At 37.5% G+C, this 17,997-nt stretch overlaps 1 protein-coding gene across 17 annotated transcripts in view; it reads right to left on the reverse strand.

The window, feature by feature from the left end:
* The window catches only part of ADGRL3 (adhesion G protein-coupled receptor L3), a gene marked incomplete at its 3' end in the record, with an annotated part of 394,935 nt that overhangs the window by 180,876 nt on the left and 196,062 nt on the right, over nucleotides 1-17,997 (reverse strand). For 16 of the 17 annotated variants that reach the window (XM_083351852.1, XM_083351853.1, XM_083351851.1 and 13 more), the window contains one exon: nucleotides 10,565-10,774. In XM_083351852.1, the coding sequence (XP_083207978.1) occupies nucleotides 10,565-10,774 (210 nt within the window). The remainder of the gene's footprint in view (nucleotides 1-10,564; nucleotides 10,775-17,997) is intronic. The other variant, XM_083351854.1, reaches the window with a different exon arrangement.

Below are 17,997 nucleotides of genomic sequence, written 5' to 3' on the forward strand. Positions count from 1 at the left end.
GCACCAAGCCAATGGCATAATGGACTCCTTCCAATCACATGATTTCATGGTTTATAATATATCAGTAGTTACAAATGTGATAAATGATCATGTTCCCTGTAGCTAAATCTCTGACTCAAGTTTGAATCTATGTAATTTACATGACAACAGTACAGCATTGGTTTAATATTAGGAAGGAAATGGCAGTGAAGTCCTGAAAGACAAAGCTGTACATGTTATGAAGCCTGCTTTAAATGGCTTAAGCCAGTTCGCTGCAATCAACTGTACTTGAAGATCTTATCCTCCTTATCCTGAACATAAAGCAAATTTCAACTTATCATCCAGTCAGCTGCTATACATGGAATATGGAAACAGGACTGTTTCCTTTCAGTAATTCAATTGGGCTCATGAACGAAGGCAAATATATGTATCCCAGGATAATGAGAGACGTTCCCTGAGGATGGGCTCCAGCACGAGTTCAAAAGTTTGGAAGAGTAAGCTCTGGTTCTGGTGACAACTCAGATTGGATCCTCAAATGGGTTCCATGTTAGTGTTTGGTTTTCCAATATGACATCTCTGTTTGTTCAATGGTCAGGAACTTCCTTGGCTTTTCATACTATTATTAAATCCCAAATAAAGGGATCATGAGGGAGTTGTCCCAAGAGTCATGCTACTATCATCATTAGTGAGGAATCATGAGACATTTTTGGAAAATTTTCCTTGTCACTCAGTTTCTTGGCTCACAAATTTGGTGGGCACTTTTAAAAAGAAATTTGTATCAAATAATCTAGTAAATCTAGTAAAACTAAAATTGGATGTCTAGAACAGGGCTTCCCAACCAGGGGTGCTCACACTCCCTGGGGATGCAAGACAATATTCCAGGGGGTGCGAAAATGTGGGTTTAGAAGTTTCAAAATTATAGTGTATATGCATAATTCATTCTGAACTTTTGTAAGGGGTGCGAGAATCTATCAGAAGTGTTCTAGGGGTGCAGGGTATAGAAAGATTGGGAACCACTGGTCTAGAATTTAGTTCAAAGTATCTCACTGACTTTTCTTACATCAGTAATTTCCCTATTTAAAATGGGAAGAGATACGTATGCTGTATTTGCACTTAACAATTGTCTGAGTCATCCCTTCTGAATGGCAGTATAGGATATTCAATGACGAATAAGTGAGTGTATATGAGAGTTTTTAATCACTGAACTATATTTCAACATTCCTCAACTGTGCTATAAGACAGCTGTTTTCTAAATGTCATGTATATGCAAATGCTTAATAGAATAGAGATGGAAGGGACCTTGGAGGTCTTCTAGTCCAGTCCCCTGCTCAAGCAGGAGGACCTATGCCATCTCAGACAAGTGACTGTCTAGCCTCTTCTGAAAAATCTCCAGCACCCACAATTTCTGGAGGCAAGCTGTTCCACTGGTTAATTGTCCTCATTGTCAGGAAGTTTCTCCTTAATTTCAGGTTACTTCTCTCTTTGATCAGTTTCCAACCATTGTTTCTTGTCCTGCCCTCTGGTGCTTTGGTGAATAATGTGACCCCCTCTTCTTTGTGGTAGCCCCTCAAATACTGGAATACTGCTATCATGTCACCCCTATTTCTTCTTTTCTTTAGTCTAGCCAAACCCAAGTCCTGCAGCTGTTCTTCATATGTTTTAGTCTGCAGGCCTTTGATAATCTTAGTTGCTCTTCTCTGATATTTTTTTCCAAGGTCTTAACATCTTTTTGTGATATGGTGACCAAAATTGGCTGTAGTATTCCAGGTGTGGTCTTGCTAGGGTTTTATAAAGCGGTACTAATATTTCATGTGATCTTGATACTATTTCTCTGCTTATACAACCCAGGATTGTATTAGCTTTTTTGGCTGCTGCTACACACTGCTGGCTCATAGTCAAGTGATCGTCCACTAGAACTCCAAAGTCCCTCTCACAGTTACTGTTTTTAAGCCAGGTCTCACCCAATCTGTACTTGTACCTTTGATTTTTCCTGTCTAAATATAAAACTTTGCTTTTCTCCACATTGAAACTCATTTTGTTGGATAGAACCCATTGTTCAGGTTTGTCAAGATCTTTTTGGATCCTGAGTTTGTCTTCTGGGGTGTTGGCTACTCCTGCCACTTTGGTGTCATCTGTAAATTCAATGAGTTTCCCTTCAATTCCCTCATCTAAGTCATTGATGAAGATAGTGAAGAGTACTAGGCCTAAGACGGAACCTTGTGGTTTCCCACTGCTTACTTCTATTTGTGTGGATGTAATGTCATTGAGGACTACTCGTTGAGTACTGTTTGCCAGCCAGCTACAGATCCATCTGGTGGTGATGTTGTCTATTCCACCTTTTTCTAGCTTACCAAGGAGTAGGTTATGGTCCACTTTATTAAATGCCTTACTGAAATCTAGTATACTACATCCACAGCATTTCACTGGTCTACTAGTTTAGTGACTTTATCAAAGAATGAAATAAGATTGGTTTGGCATGATCTGTTTTTGACAAACCCCTGCTGGCTACTAGTTATAACTTTGTTTGCTTCTAGTTGTTTGCAGATCTGTTTTTTTGATTATCTTTTCTAGGATCTTCCCAGGTATTGTTGTTAAACTGATGGGTCTGTAGTTTCCTGGGTCTGTTTTTCCCCCTTTCTTGAAGATGTGAAGCACATCAGCCCTTTTCCAATCCTCTGGTACTTTCCCCGGTGCTCCAAGATTTATGAAAGATGTGATGCAATGGTTCTGAGGTAATATCTGCCAGCTCCTTCAGAACTCTGCTTTCTCCCTGTTGCCTGTTATTTCCTTGCCATGTTCTCTCTTTAGTGGACCTACAGTTTCATTGACTTTTTTCTTGTTGTTAATATGTTATAAGAAACTTTTTTTTATTATCCTTGATTTTTGTTGTGAGTCTTTGTTCCTTCTGACCCTTTGCTGTCCTGACTTCATCTTTGCATGTTCTGGCTGTCTGCTGATAATTGGCCTTAGTTATGTGTCCCTATTTCCATTTTTTGTATTTGTCCTTTTTGTCTTTCAGTTTGTCAGAGAGATCTTTATGTAGCATGTTTTTCAGAGTTTCCCATGCTTCTTGGGTTGTTTTCCCCTTTAGGATTTTCATTCATGGGATCTTTCCTAGGTTCTCTCTGAGTTTGTTAAAGTCAGCTCTTTTGAAGTTCAAGACATCGGTTGGGTTGTTTTCTATTGCTAGTGTTTTGCATTATATTAATTCCAGTATGACATGGTCACTTTCACCCAAGAGTCTGGCAACTTCAGCTCCCCCTCTCACTTCTCTATTAGTAAGAATTAAGTCCAGTATAGTTTTACATCTAGTTCCCTCCTCCATATTATGGGTGACAAAATTGTCAGCTAGGTTGGTTAGGAATCTGTCTAATCTCCTGCTTGATTTTGTGTCTGAGATATATTATAGTTACTTGCTTGATGTAATATTTAGCATCCTGATTTTCTTAAGATTTGAGAGAGACTGTGCTGGGAGGGACTTGTTACAAAGACTTGGTTGCTTTTTAGCAGCTTGGGCAAGTTCCTGACATTGGCACTACTTTTATTTGGCTACATATCAGATGATAATCAAAAGTACATGGATACTTATTGTACCTAGATACAATAAGGTTGATAATTCTGTTGCTCTTAGTGGGAATTGGCATAAATGGGACTGGAATGAACTCCATGATATACCTGGAAATGTGTCCCAAACTAGATAAATGTCATCTTTTTCTCTCAACATGCAAATGAAAGTAGTAGTAGGAAGCTGTATTGGATATGTTTGCTGCTTTTCTAAAAATTTGTAAAAATAATAAAGGCGGAATAAAACCAACCAACCAAGCAAACAAACATGAGTCTGAAAGAAGCCAGTTACTTCAAAATCCTATATTTGAGTGGAATCTAAGCTCTGATACCTCTATTCATGGAAAACAAATCAAATTAACTGTTTCAGAAAAAGATTCGGGGGGCTGGAATGGGGATAAAGTCAAAAACCAAACCAAACCAAACCTGGGAATACTTTGGTTTTGCTTATACTGCCTTTAAAGAGAACATACTCTTATGAAGAACAGAGTTTCTTTAAAGATTATATAGATAGGATGACATGAGTGAGGGTTTTTCATGAAAATTATTCTTCAGTATACTGCAATCTTTTCTAGTGCTTTAACTTTTGTGGGGTATTTATCATTACATTTGTTGTTAATATAAAATAACTGAACTGAATGGATGGAGAGCCACAATTATAAATATCACAGCAATATCACGGGCAGGATCTCTGTTCTTAGAGGTGTTTTTCATCTTGAATAAATTGATATAAAGACCTTGAGAATCAGATCTTTAAAGTTTCAGGAGGCATATTTAATCATTTTAGCTCTATTTAAAAGTGATTCTTTTCTATAACATGTGCCTTATTTGAAGCAGTACCATCTTGAATAGATCGAACCATCTGTTTTCGTTATGAGATACAGTATCTTATTTAGGTAAAAAAAAGGAAATACTTCTACATTTTTTGGGACTATACATAGCACTTAGGTCCAGTGTATTATATATATATATATATATATATATATATATATATATATATATATATATATATATATATATATATGTATGTATGTATATATATACATATATGTATATATATATATATATAGTATATGCAAGAGATAATATGGGTCAAAATAAACCTATTAAATAAATCAAATCAAATTAATAAAAGTTTTTTAAAATGCTAATGCCCTTGTTTTGTTCCACTGGAAGTTGATAGCTTTCCAGGATATTAAACCACAGATAACAGGGATCAGATGGAGTTGGGGATAAGGCTGGCACTCTAACAACACACAGTCTGTAATAGTCATAAAATGGATGAAGGAGATATTAAACTACATTGCTTCATGTATATAAATTTCAGGCTTCAACACTGATTAAAAAAGCATTGCTCCTTTTTTGAAACAGAGTTACACATGGTGATCTTTATGATGGAATCATAGAATTATAGAGTTGGAAAGAATCTTCTAAGTCATCTCATCTAATCTCTTACTTGAAACAGGAAATCCAGCATTACAGCACTGCCACCAAATGGCTACCTTTGCTTGAAGAGCTCTAGTAAAGCAAAACTCATTTTGTCATGTCATTGGCTTGATTGCTCAACTATGTCACCTATTAAAGGTTTGTCCAAATGTTGAACTGAATCTTATTCTTCTGTAACCTAAAACTTAAAGATTTTAAGTCCTGTTCTCCCCCTTCAGCAGAGGAGACACTGAAAGAGCAGCACTCCATCTTGTCCTCTGCAGGCTTCTTGCTTTGAGGAATTAAGACTCAAATTAGCAGCAGCTTCACTACAAATTGACAATGTTAAGTCCTTAGGTACAAAGAAACATAACCTGAAGCAGCAGTTCTGTGATCATCAGTGAAGAACTGGGAAAAAAAATCACTTAAAATCATTTAAATTCTTGTGAATTCATTTAATTATGATAAATTGATATAAATACTGGTGGAAATTTTAAATATGTATCTATTATTTTATTTATTGTTTAATGTCGATGAATTTATGTGATGGAATCAGGTTCTGAAACAATGCTCTGTTGTTGTTGTTTATGCCCATTTGTTAAAAATGATCCAAAACATATTATATAACTAAAAAAAATTCTCTAATCATAAATCAAAAGAATAACCTTGTGGTATGGAGGCCTATAAGTCTTATCACCAGATAAATGGATCAAATTTTGACATACATTTTTCAGATGAACAGGACTATTGTGCTGGAATATAGTACAGATTTATTTAATTTATTTATCAAATTTATTTGCCACCTATCTGATGGTTCAGGTGACTCTGAGTCACATGACGGAGAAGGTCTTTCCCAGGGATTAAAGAGGCAGCTCAGCCCGGAATCTTTGGCATGCAGGAAGAGAGCCAGGGCAGACCCTCCCTAACCCTTTCACAGGATATATGTAATAGTTATGCAGATTTGTGATTTAGTCTGACAAGATTCCTGTCTATAGGTGAACAGTAATAAAGAAACAGACCTATCAGCCTGACCCCAATACCTGGAAAGATTTGCAAACACCTAGAGGCAAACAAAGTCATTACCAAAAGCCAGCATGGGTTTGTCATAAACAGATCATGCCAGACAAATCTTACTGCATTCTTTGACCAGGTGACAAAATTAGTTGATCAGAGGAATGCTGTGGATATAATATACTTGGACTTCAGTGAGGCATTTGATAAAGTAGATCACAACACTTGATAAGATCGAAAAATATGGGTTAGACATCACCACCAGATGGATTCATAGCTGGCTGACCGGCTGTACTCAGCATGTGGAACTGCATCTACATGGAGGGAAGTGTGTAGTGGGGTGCCCCAGGGCTCTGTTCTGGACCCAATGCTCTTCAACATTTTCTTCAACGATTTGGACAAGGGGATAGATGGGAAACTCATCAAATTTGCAGATGACACCAAGCTGGCAGGAATAGGCAACACTCCAGGCTTAAGATACAGAAGGATCTTGACAGACTTGAACATTGGGCGCTAACAAAATGAAATTCAATAGTGAAAAAAGTAAGGTTCTACATTTAGGCAAGAAAAATCAAATGCACAGGTATAGTATACGATAGGTGGTATCTTGCTCAATAGTAGTAACTGTGAGAGGGATCTCAGAGTCCTAGTGGACAATCACCTATATATGAGCCAGCAGTGTGCTGCATCTGCCAAAAAAGCCAACATAGTGCTAGGTTGCATTAACAGAGGGATAGAATCAAGATAATGTGAAGTGTTAATACCACTTTACAATACCACTTGGAATACTGCATCCAGTTTTGGTCACCACGATGTAAAAGAGATGTTGAGACTCTGGAAAGAGTGCAGAGAAGAGAAACAAAGGTGACTAGGGCACTGGAGGCTAAAACATATAAGGAACAATTGCTGGAATTGGGTATGTCTAGTTTAATGAAGAGAAGGACAAGGGGTGACATGATAGCAGTGTTCCAATATCTCAGGGGTTGCCACAAAGAAGGGGGAGTCAAGCTATTCTCCAAAGCACCCAAAGGCAGGACAAAAAGCAATGATTGGAAACTAATCAAAGAGAGAAGCAACCTAGAACTAAAGAGAAATTTCCTGACAGTAAGAACAATTAATCAGTGGAACAACCTGCCTCCAGAAGTTGTGAATGCTCCAACACTGCAAGTTTTTAAGAAGAGACTGGACAGCCATTTGTCTGAAATGGTATAGGGTTTCTTGCCTGACCAGGGGGTTGGACTAGACCTCCAAGGTATCTTCCAACTTTATTATTATTATTATTATTATTATTATTATTATTATTATTATTGTTGTTGTTGTTGTTGTTGTTGTTGTTGTTGTTGCTGCTCTTGGTTCCTTCCGCCTAACAATTATTCAGCAGTATTCAGGGCTTTTCAACCAGTGGTACGGGTACCACCTGTGGTACATTTGCACCTGGCAGGTGGTACGTAACCATCCTAGAAAAGTGGTAGCGGGGGAGGGGAATGAGCTGAACTGGTGGCAGCACCACACAAGCCTGAGTGAGAGAGGCTCCAGCTGGAGCTCGGCGCTGATCCTGGAGCTTCTGCTGAGCCCAGAAGAAGCAGCAACCAGCTAGAATGTTGCAGCATCTCCAGGGTTTTGTGATTTACATTCAAATGCTTGGCAACTGATTCATATTTATGATGGTCACAGTGTCCCAGGGTTAAGTGAAGTGACCAAAACCTGCTGCAACCACCCAGAAGATGGGGGAAAAGAAAACCAAACACCCCCACCCCACCCCACTGCCAATCCTCAACAAAAATGCTCACAACAATGAAAACCTCGGACAGGAGGAAGAGCGCCGCCGAGCGGGCATGCAGGTGTCTTGCTCGGCTGTGACTTGAGGGGAACTTTTTTCAGTGCCATTATAACTTCGAAAAGTCACTAAGTGAACTGTTGTAAGTCAAGGACTACCTGTACTTCATCACTTTTTTCCTTATTTTTTTGGTCAAGTTTTTGACACCTTGCTAGGCAACTGGTGGTACTCGGATGTTGCCATATCCTAAAAGTGGTACAATGGGTGAAAAGATTGAAAAGCCCTGTACTATACAATTCTGCAGTGAAACTAAAATCAATTACTTCTGACAAAAGATGCCTTTTCAGAAAGTTCTAATATTGCTAAATATGAAGCAAACAAAAATATTCCCAAATGCAAAAGAAGGTGAAATTTTAGGTGATAAATTGAAACAGCTGAAGAAAGAAAGCAAAAGACAACAGATTCAGGCACAAATCTCCCCAGGTAAAAAACGCGTATAAGAGAAGAAGTTGTATTGAAATAAGCAACGCAAAGAAACTAAGGATAACAATTGAATGGAAACGATGTCTGAGAAAAATTACAGAAATCAAGAACCTTTATGTTAAGATGGGCACAATTAGAACAAACAGGGCAAAGATCTTTTAAATAAAGCAGATATATTATGAAATACAGTATATGGAAGTATACAAAAAGATCCAGAAATGGTTAAATATGAAGATTTGATTGCTAAACTAAACCCAGACATTCTGGAACCAGGTATTAAAAAGCAGAACAAAAGAACTGTTAACAACAAAAGTGCAGAAATTGATGAAATCAATACTCTAAATATTTTGCATGATAATATAGTTGGAGTGCTGCTTGGAGTTTAGAAAAGTGGAAAAAATCAGTACATATTCCAATATCAAAAAAGGCAGTAGTAAAGAATTCTCAAACTATTAAATAAATAAATCAGAGCTGAAGAAGCTTCTTGGATGAGAAGCGAAACAAGAAAAACAAGAAAGCCCAGTTGCCTAGTGAAAAAAGCACCTTTGGGATATTAAATACTATAAATACATTTATCTTTTACACTACCAAGATAGTCTTCAATATTTTGCAGTCCAGACTGGAACAATACATAGAATAACAACTGTGCAAGTTTATTTAGAAGAGGCAGAGATATTTGAATGCATATTATTTCCATTTAACAAATAGTGAAAGTTTAAGAAGACTGTCTTTTTTTTTTTGCTCTACAGGCTTCTGACTATATAGACAACCAAAAATTGTGGCTAGTCCTTAAAAAGTTGGCATTCTGAGTCATCTCATCTGCTTATTGAAAAATGTACATAAGGACCAGGAAGCAATAACTAGTACAGACTATAAAGCAACTGAATGAATGGTGTGGTGACTCAGTGATGAAGATGCTTGCCTCCCCCTCGGAAGATTGAGAGTTCAGTCCTTGGTAGTGGCACATGTTTTTCTCCTAAGTGCAAAGAAAAAAATCTGCTGCAAACTCCACATAGGCATCAGGAAGGGCATTTGGCCAGTAAATGCTCAGCTCCATCCAATCTCCACAACTCTACCCAGAATTAAGGGACTACAGGGTTGTAAAAAGGGAGGTTTTTTTAATGAAGCAAATGAATAGTGCAGATTGGAAAAAGTTTGTCTATAGTGTATATTGTCACCTTATTTATTTAATTTAAATGCACCATATAACATAATAAAGGTTGGACTAGAAGAAATATTAATTCAAATTAGAATTGCTGGGAGAAACCTCAAAAGTTCAAAAAGAGATGCTAATGATACTATTTGAATGGAAACAAGGAAGAGTTGAAGAATCTCTTGTTGATTCTGCTGCTCAGTATTAAAATGAAAAAATAAATGTCCTGAAGAGGCAATGCCAGTAATATTCAAATAGGTGGAAGAAAGGTTTGCTGGTTGGTTCTTCTGATTTAGAGCTTTAATTTAGATGCTCAAGCTGGCCTGTCTTTTCCTATTCTTTTCCAAAGCAACAATTCTGTCAGATGCTGATTTGAGAGAACTAACTCAAAACCACTGAGGCCTTCCCTTGCTTAGAGTGCACCTGAACCTCATCTCTTCCATTTTTAGTCCCAAACCTTAACCAACTAACAGATTTTATCTTCCTGGACACAAAATGCATAGAGTTGGTAACTAATGACATGAAAAGACATATCTGATACTTCAGAGGAGGACTATTATTGATTTACAAACAATACTAAACATCACACTATATATTGTCAAAACAATGGTTTTCCTACTTATAACATATCAATGTGAAAATATCAGAATGTCAAACCATCAGAAAAGGCAACCAGAAAAAAAGTGCGGCACTGCAGTACTGGAGAATATTGTTGAGACCGCAAGAAGAACACAAAATAATATTCACTGGGTCATGAAGAGATGGAAGAAATTGAATGACTGAACAAAATCAAAACTTATAATATAAAACCAACCTAAGCTTTCTGTATTTATGAAAATGCCAGTTAGCCAGAAAATAGGTCATATAGAAAAGGTCATATAGAAAAACCCCTTCTAAATGCTGAGGGCTACAGTAATGGTTATCTCCAATTCCACCCCTCATGATATTTAAAATCCAGCATGTAAATGAATTTTTGTGAGCTTGAAAGCTTTCTTATGATTTTGGAACATTTTATTTGAAAATGTATGTGAAAATGGCTGCCCCCTCAATTCCAAGTGATTACTCTAATTAGCTAGTTATAATTTTAATTTTAACGGAAAATAGGTCTGTGGTGCAATATTACTAAGCCAGAGATAAGGAATACATTTCAGCTTTTCTCACTGGTTACTTACTGGTTGGTCTGCCCTATTGATTCCAATAAGGAAGAGAAGTTCTGCCACAAACAAGCTGATGCACAAGTTCTTATGGATAGTGTTTCTGTCACTTTGTAGTCCACGGAAGAAGCAGAAAGTAAAAATGCAGATCAGGAGACAGACAAGGGACAGAAGAATGCCGACCCAAGTGATGACATCTAGGATCAGATCATGGACTGCATCTCCATGCTGCAAATAATTAAAAAAGGTCATCAATTATATATCGACCCCTCAAAATCTAAGGAAGCTAAGTCTATTTAAGACACTTTGACAGTCTCCATCTTTCTTTCACAAATACATAGTGTGCATATTAACATAATTGCAGATTATGTTGTTTGGTTGCGTTTTCCCCCCTCATTTGTTTTGTTTAAAAAATAGTATCCTGAAGAGCCATCATCTGAATTCTGATCTCAGCTACACAAAGACAATGAACATAAATGTCACATATTATAGATTAATAAAGTGAATAATCTAGACCAAATTTGAGCTGCAGTATGAAACTTAAAGCAGGGTTCTTTGTTTTGATGAATTTTTAAATAAAACAAGCTACTTCAAACACAAAGCAACCATGTTGCTTCACATCAGACTGGTTTGAACTCTCTTTAGGCTTCACCTACAGAGCTTGCACAATGGGAGAAAACAAAAGGAAGCTATTTTTTTGGAAAGTCTGAGAGGAATTTTTGCTGAAAGTTTCTGAAGTTGCAACATCCTCAGTATGTTCTGAAGATCTGTTATGTGGACAACTTTGGTCTGTGGAATCCTGAAGTTATCTGGCCTGGAATACTTTCAGTCAGTGCTGCAGTAGAATGCTGAGGGGGTCTTTCTCCAACTGAAACTGATCTGAAGTACCTAATATTACCTGAGTTATTTCAAAGAAGTAAAGCAGGTTACATCTTCATTTCAGTAAAAACTGCATCATCTCCAAGGGAAGAATTGCTTAAATGAAATGAATCTAAAACACTTTGCATAGGCCAATTATAGATCAATATGATATTGGCCCTTAATTAGTTTTGCTTCATGGGTCCCTATGAGGTTTTTGATTATTCACTGATTATTTTAAATAAATTATATTTTTTAATTCTCTGCCTGCAATATTGATGGATCCCCCTGAGATTCTGCCTGAATTGGGGTAGGTTATAAATATAATTAAATAAATGAATAATGAATAAATGAAATAAAATATTTAGAGAGAATAATGATTGCATTTTTCATCTTTTCATACTGGCAATGTTTTAAAAGTATGGTGATTCCTTTCAAGAAGATAATGTCATGGTTATGACAGATGAAACCCTTCAAAAGATCAGATAGTTAAAGATAAAAGAGATAGTTAAGATAAAAGACATCAACAATAAACATCAAAATGAATTTCCACTTTTTAAACTATTATAGTATAGATTAAATACTATAATAGTATATATATAGCAATGATTTAACTATTATGGTATTAGAATATTAAGAAGGCAAAACTAGCAATTTTGAAAATGTACATTTTAACATAATTGTCAGATATTTTGTATTTGATTTCCACCTGACCACAGTATTTTCCTCTGTAGTCATATGTACTGTAGATCAAGGTTATACATCTAATGAAGTTTCCAAGCATAAAAGGAAAACTTATTCACCTTTCTCTTTGCATTTAAAAATTGTTTATTTCAAAAGAACCTATACTTCAGGTTTCGTGTAATAGAACTACATTACATGTTGAAATCCGTAGGTTGAATGTCTAACTTGTATGTCTATATTAGTAAGACAATACAGCAGCCATATGTAGATTGAGTAAGCTTCCCCTCAGCATGAAATCCCTCCACAATTGAAACAGATGTTGAATGAGTTCAATTAAATTAACTACAATGTTTTCCTTCTCTAATTTTCAAAGCAGCACTTGCCTATCTGCAGGCATAGATACATTTTCATTCCAGTCATAATTTAGTGTTCATGTCTTTGAAGCATCATTAGAACTTGAATTCAGCTTAATAAAATGTGTTTTTCTCCTTAATACGCATAACTTGCTGAAATTCCATATTATATAATAGGACTGCATGAGGAATTTGTTTAGAAGGGCCCTTCCCAGAGATGCTGGCACAATTATTTTATTGTTCATCTTAGATAGAACAGTTGACTTAATTGTCAGCTTAACGACAAGCCAGGGTGAATAATTCCTTTGTTTTTTGTCTCTAGTTCATATACCTTCTGGATTTTACAGAGAAGCCTTGTTTTGTATACCATGTTCCCCAGAATCTATCTATATCAGGTGTGTCAAACTGCCAGCCCGCAGGCTGGTTGCATCATATGGAGGCTGCGCCCACCCCAGCTCAGGAAATGCAAAACAAGTCATGATACTTTGTGACACATCCGGTGAAGAGTTTGACACCTGTGGTCTATATCAATTAACTCTCTGCATCAACATTTTGAGGGATTCATCAGTGGTAGAAACCAATGATAGTGAATATTTTAGTTCCTTCAATTTAGAGGTAATCACTATTCTTTCTGCAGGAGAGCTTTGTAGAAATTAATTCATCTTTCTTTCTCTGTTTCATTTGTCATCTGTTTCTTCATGTAATGAAATTTTGATTATTAAAATTGCCCTTGAAGAGATTGGGAAATATAGCAGTAGCACTTTTTAATCATGAGTATCTGTAATACAATCGATCCAATAGCACCCAAACTATCAAGACCATCTCACTGGCACAGGGGACAGATACAATCTAAGTATAGTATATATCAAAATCTGCCACCCAAGCAGAGGGGTAGGAAGCAATGGAAGCACATGAAAACATGCAAGTGCTACTCTGGCTTGTGAGATTGAAAAATAATCTTATGGTAAAAGGTCTCCTCAGCTTTAGATTTGTTAGACATTATATCCCTATCTGAGGTCCATATATATGTAGGTCAAGCACTTCCTTAGTCTTAGGAAATCCTGATAGCATCACTGATTCTAGGACATATCCTATTCTATTTAATTCTTATCTTAACTTTTGTATATTGTATTTTTATTGTATTTTATTGCCCTGTACACCGCCCTGAGTCCTTCGGGCGAAGGGTGGTACAGAAATTAATTAAATAAATAAATAAATAAATAAATAAATAAATAAATAAATAAATAAATAAATAAATAAATAAATAAGGAAGGGATCTTTTGCCCCAAATAGACAATTATTCTACATACTAAACAGAAGACCTATGGAAAAAGAGTCACCATCAGGGGGTTTATATGCTTTCCTAATATTTCAACTAGCATGTTAGATAATACAATTCTTGAAAGAGGCTATTTTATCAGTATTGAAAGAAATGGCACCTAGAGGTAATCCCTGAGTTACAAGCATTCACTTAACGCTCATTCAAAATTACGTGATGAGCGCCCCCTAGTGCTTACGAGCAAGTCCTGAAGTTATGAATATTGCAGCACCACAGCAGTTGTTCACCCTTATGAGTGACCGCAGTGGCTCTGCAACATTCAGCTCCCTCCCCACCCCTGCCTTAGGCACCAGGCTTTTAATACCCACCCTGCGAAGATTGAGATCCTTTGCTTTCTTGGCTGCTCCAGGCATTTGGTGCATTCGCAGAGAATGAAGGCCTAAAGTAATGCAAGATCACACGAGATCACTGGGGTGAGATCTGATACTACCGATCTCACATGATCTCATGGTACTTTAGGCCTCTGTTCTCTGCAACAGAGAACAGAACCGAAGCTGGGGTATGCTTCCGTTCATGGCCTGATCCGGACTCTGGAGGCGTTTTCCAGGCGGCTGCTGCTGCCTGGATTTGAGGCTGGGGAATGCTTCCGTGATCCCCCCATGGCCTAATGTGGGCTCCAGAGGCCTTTTCCAGGCCCTGCCACCTGGATCTGAGACTGGGGGAGGCTTCCACGACCCCCTGCAGTCCAGAGACCTTTTCCAGGTCCGATTGGGCTGCGGGGGGCTGCAGAAGCATTTGCTGGCTTTAAATCCGGGCGGTAGCAGCCTGGAAAAGCCTCTGGAGTCCGGATTGGGCCATAGAGGAGTCACAGAACTGCGGCAGAGAGGAGAGAGATCTTTTCTAGGTGAGTCCGGAGCGGTAGGAAGGGAGGGGAAGCATGTGTTATCTTAGTGGGTTGGGGAGGCCTTGGGGACCTGTTCCAACACTAGGCCCTCCATGGCTTTCCCCACCCTGAGATACCTCATGTTCACTTAACGAGCCATGCACATTTTAATGAGCAAGAGAGCTTTTGAGTTACGAGTGGAATGGGCAGGCTCCATTACACTCATAACTTGAGGACTACCTGTATATTCCTCTCCTCCCCTCCCCCCCGAGAACAAAAAATCTTAAACAATGCACAGTTATTTTTTTAAAAAAATGGATAAAAAAGAATATGACTTGAAGCAATTTAGTATCTAAACCATCAAGGAAGATTTACATCAAGGATAATTCTGCAAATCATATAAACACAAAACATGCACCTCATTTCTGGCAGACAACAAATTTATAATACCAGTACACTTTTCAGATTACCACTTTTGATTGAAAGCTGGATTTTAAATAATACATAACTAGAAAATAGAAACATGGGTGGAAATATCACAGCGACCAAATATTATGGTGGCAATAATGTCCAGATGCTGTGTGCCCATGAAGGGATGAACTCAAAACAGTAGAAATACTCCTCCAGCAGACAATTGCATTACCACACATATACAAAATATTAGGTGATATCACAACTCTACCATTCATTCCCTCCATTAGCATAAGCAGCAGTTATCCTATTATAATTATTTTTGCTAGTAAAACAGTTCTTTTAATGTAATGTTCTGCTTTGTAACTGAGGTATTGCTCAAGTATAAGTCATGACTGTAACACTGTCTTCCATTGGCATAGGAGGGCTTCCACCAAATCCTAAGGTGAAATTCTTTTGATGAATTTTGAATATACCCTGTCCCTTGAACATTTTAATATTCATTTAATTGAATACTAAGATTCAATATGTTAAACATTTCTTCCAGGCAAACAATCTGTACAAAAATACTCAGAATCAGCATTAGTCTGAAATGAAATCTTTTCTATGAAATCCAATTTTTAGCTGTTAATCATGTAACACAAAAAGTCTGGTGGTACCTTTTATAAGCCAACACATTTTATTGAGATCCGCCAGCTTTTGAGAGCTACACCTCTGACTTAATCCCCTGGCTTCATGAAATGTGACAAGTTTTGAAGTCTAAAAGTACACATGTGGTGTTTTTGATGGTTCTCATACATATGGGGACTTTGGTAATTTTCCTTTAAGAACTGAGGAGAGTAAACCATCAAGCTTGGTTCCTATGTAGTTGAAGTTAAAGTAATTATCTGCCCGATTCTCATCTGGAATACAGTAATTTTGAAAGCTTTACCGTGAGCAAGACAATGGAATGATCATAGTAGTAGAGGTCATATTACCTGTTGCATGAGAATAGCTACCCTGAATCCATGGCTTGAAGAGAGACTAAGTATATGGTTACCTAAGAAAGAGCTTAAGAAACTAAATGATATTGTTGTTGTTGTTAGGTGCAAAGTTGTGTCTGATCCATCGCGACCCCATGGACAACGTTCCTCCAGGCCTTTCTGTCCTCTACCATCTTCTGGAGTCCATTTAGGCTCACGCCTACTGTTTCAGTGACTCCATCCAGCCACTTCATTCTCTGCCATCCCTTTCTTCTATTGCCCTCAACCTTTCCCAGCATTAGACTCTTCTCCAGTGAGTCATTCCTTCTCATTTGTTGGCCAAAGTATTTGAGTTTCATGAATGATATATATCATTCTAAAGATGGATTAAGAAAAAGATCAGTGAAAAACCATATCCCAAATTTTTGTGTGCATCAGGAATGGGAATGACAAGATCACTAGCATCTAAGAGAACCAAAGACGACTTAATCTTCAAGTCCAGGTTAGAGGTAACTCTATAATCTCAATTAAATTTTCTATAAGAATCTGCTTTCAAGATAATTTCTGTAAATCACTCTATGGTTATCAGGGTATTTATAAAATAACTAACAATGAGTTATAGTATTTTACCTAGGATCTATCTGTGACTGACAAGCTTGTTTTCTCTCTGCTTTAGCTGTGTGTTCACCTCTCATGAATATAGGGACAAGAGACTAACAGTGCATCAGCAAGTTCCATTAAATTGTGTTTATTAAACGAGAATGAAATTCATTTGGCCCTGAAGTTATGCATTCTTTTAAAGCACCCATCTATTTATGTATTCATTAAAATAGTTCTAAAGCACCCTTCATCAAATGACAAGAAAGTACGGTACAAAATGGAACCCCAAATGTATAGTCATAATGAAACAGAAGAGAATGCAATAATATAACAACTTAAAAGACAGATTAACTAATTGCCTTTAGCAGTTATATGACAAGTAGATATAATGTGATCCTCTGTAAGGACCTGTCTCAGTTAAACCTCCCAAGAAAGCAGAACTCTTAAAACTTGCATTGTCTCAACAGGAACTTTTATTGGAAGGTATTGATAGCAGGATAGTAAGGCAGGATCCGAGGATTTCCCGTGTGAAATGTTACATTAAAATAGCCCTTTCAAACCCTACCCCAACTGCCCATCCGGCTGGTTTGAACTGAGGCAATCCATAGTTGTTGTGGGAAAGAACTGATAAGGCCCTGTTCTCAAGGCTGCCAGGTTTATCCGCAGCTTCTTTCTCTCCACCTGGAGATAAGGCAGATGGCTGGAGGCACATTCACAATCCAAAAAAGATATTCAAAGAGGATAGAACAAAGCAAAGCATATACATAGAATGAAGGCTACTGCTAAGCTTGTAAGCCGCCCTGAGTCTTCGGAGAAGGGCGGGATATAAATGGAACACCCTTAGGCCCCCTCCCCCCAATAGAATGGCAGAAGGCGAAAATGAGGGCATAGGAAAGAAATACAAAATATATTGGGGTTCTAACATGCCACCCCCCCTTAAAAAAGAGAGAGGCTTACCTAGAAAAGAGAAAATAATAACACAGAGAGAAAATGAAACATTAGCGGTTAGTCAGGTTTATCTGGGTAATGAGCATGAAAAGTTTGAGTAGTCTAGGGGCCCTCACATGCTTTTTGTGTACACACTCATTCTGGGAGGCCAGGAGGTCTTTTCATGCCATTAAGCATTAGGTATACCCATGTTGTTTTCTGGAGTCTAAGATTTCCCTGATTTCAAAATGTTGTTCCCCTTCCATCATAATTGGTTGTGGTGGCCAGGCTATTGCTGGCCCTAAGGGCAAACTCATTTCAAGTTTTAGCAAACTACAATGAAATACCGGATGGACCTGTTTTAATGTTTTACGGAGTTCAAACTATACTATGACTGGGTTAAAGATGCATTTAATAGGGAATGGTCCCACAAATTTTGGCCCTAACTTCTTTGAGGATTGCAGGGACTGCAGAAACCTAGTGGAGAGATATAC

Source organism: Vipera ursinii (genome assembly GCF_947247035.1).
Source record: "Vipera ursinii genome assembly, chromosome: 2".
Classification (NCBI taxonomy): Eukaryota; Metazoa; Chordata; class Lepidosauria; order Squamata; family Viperidae; genus Vipera; species Vipera ursinii.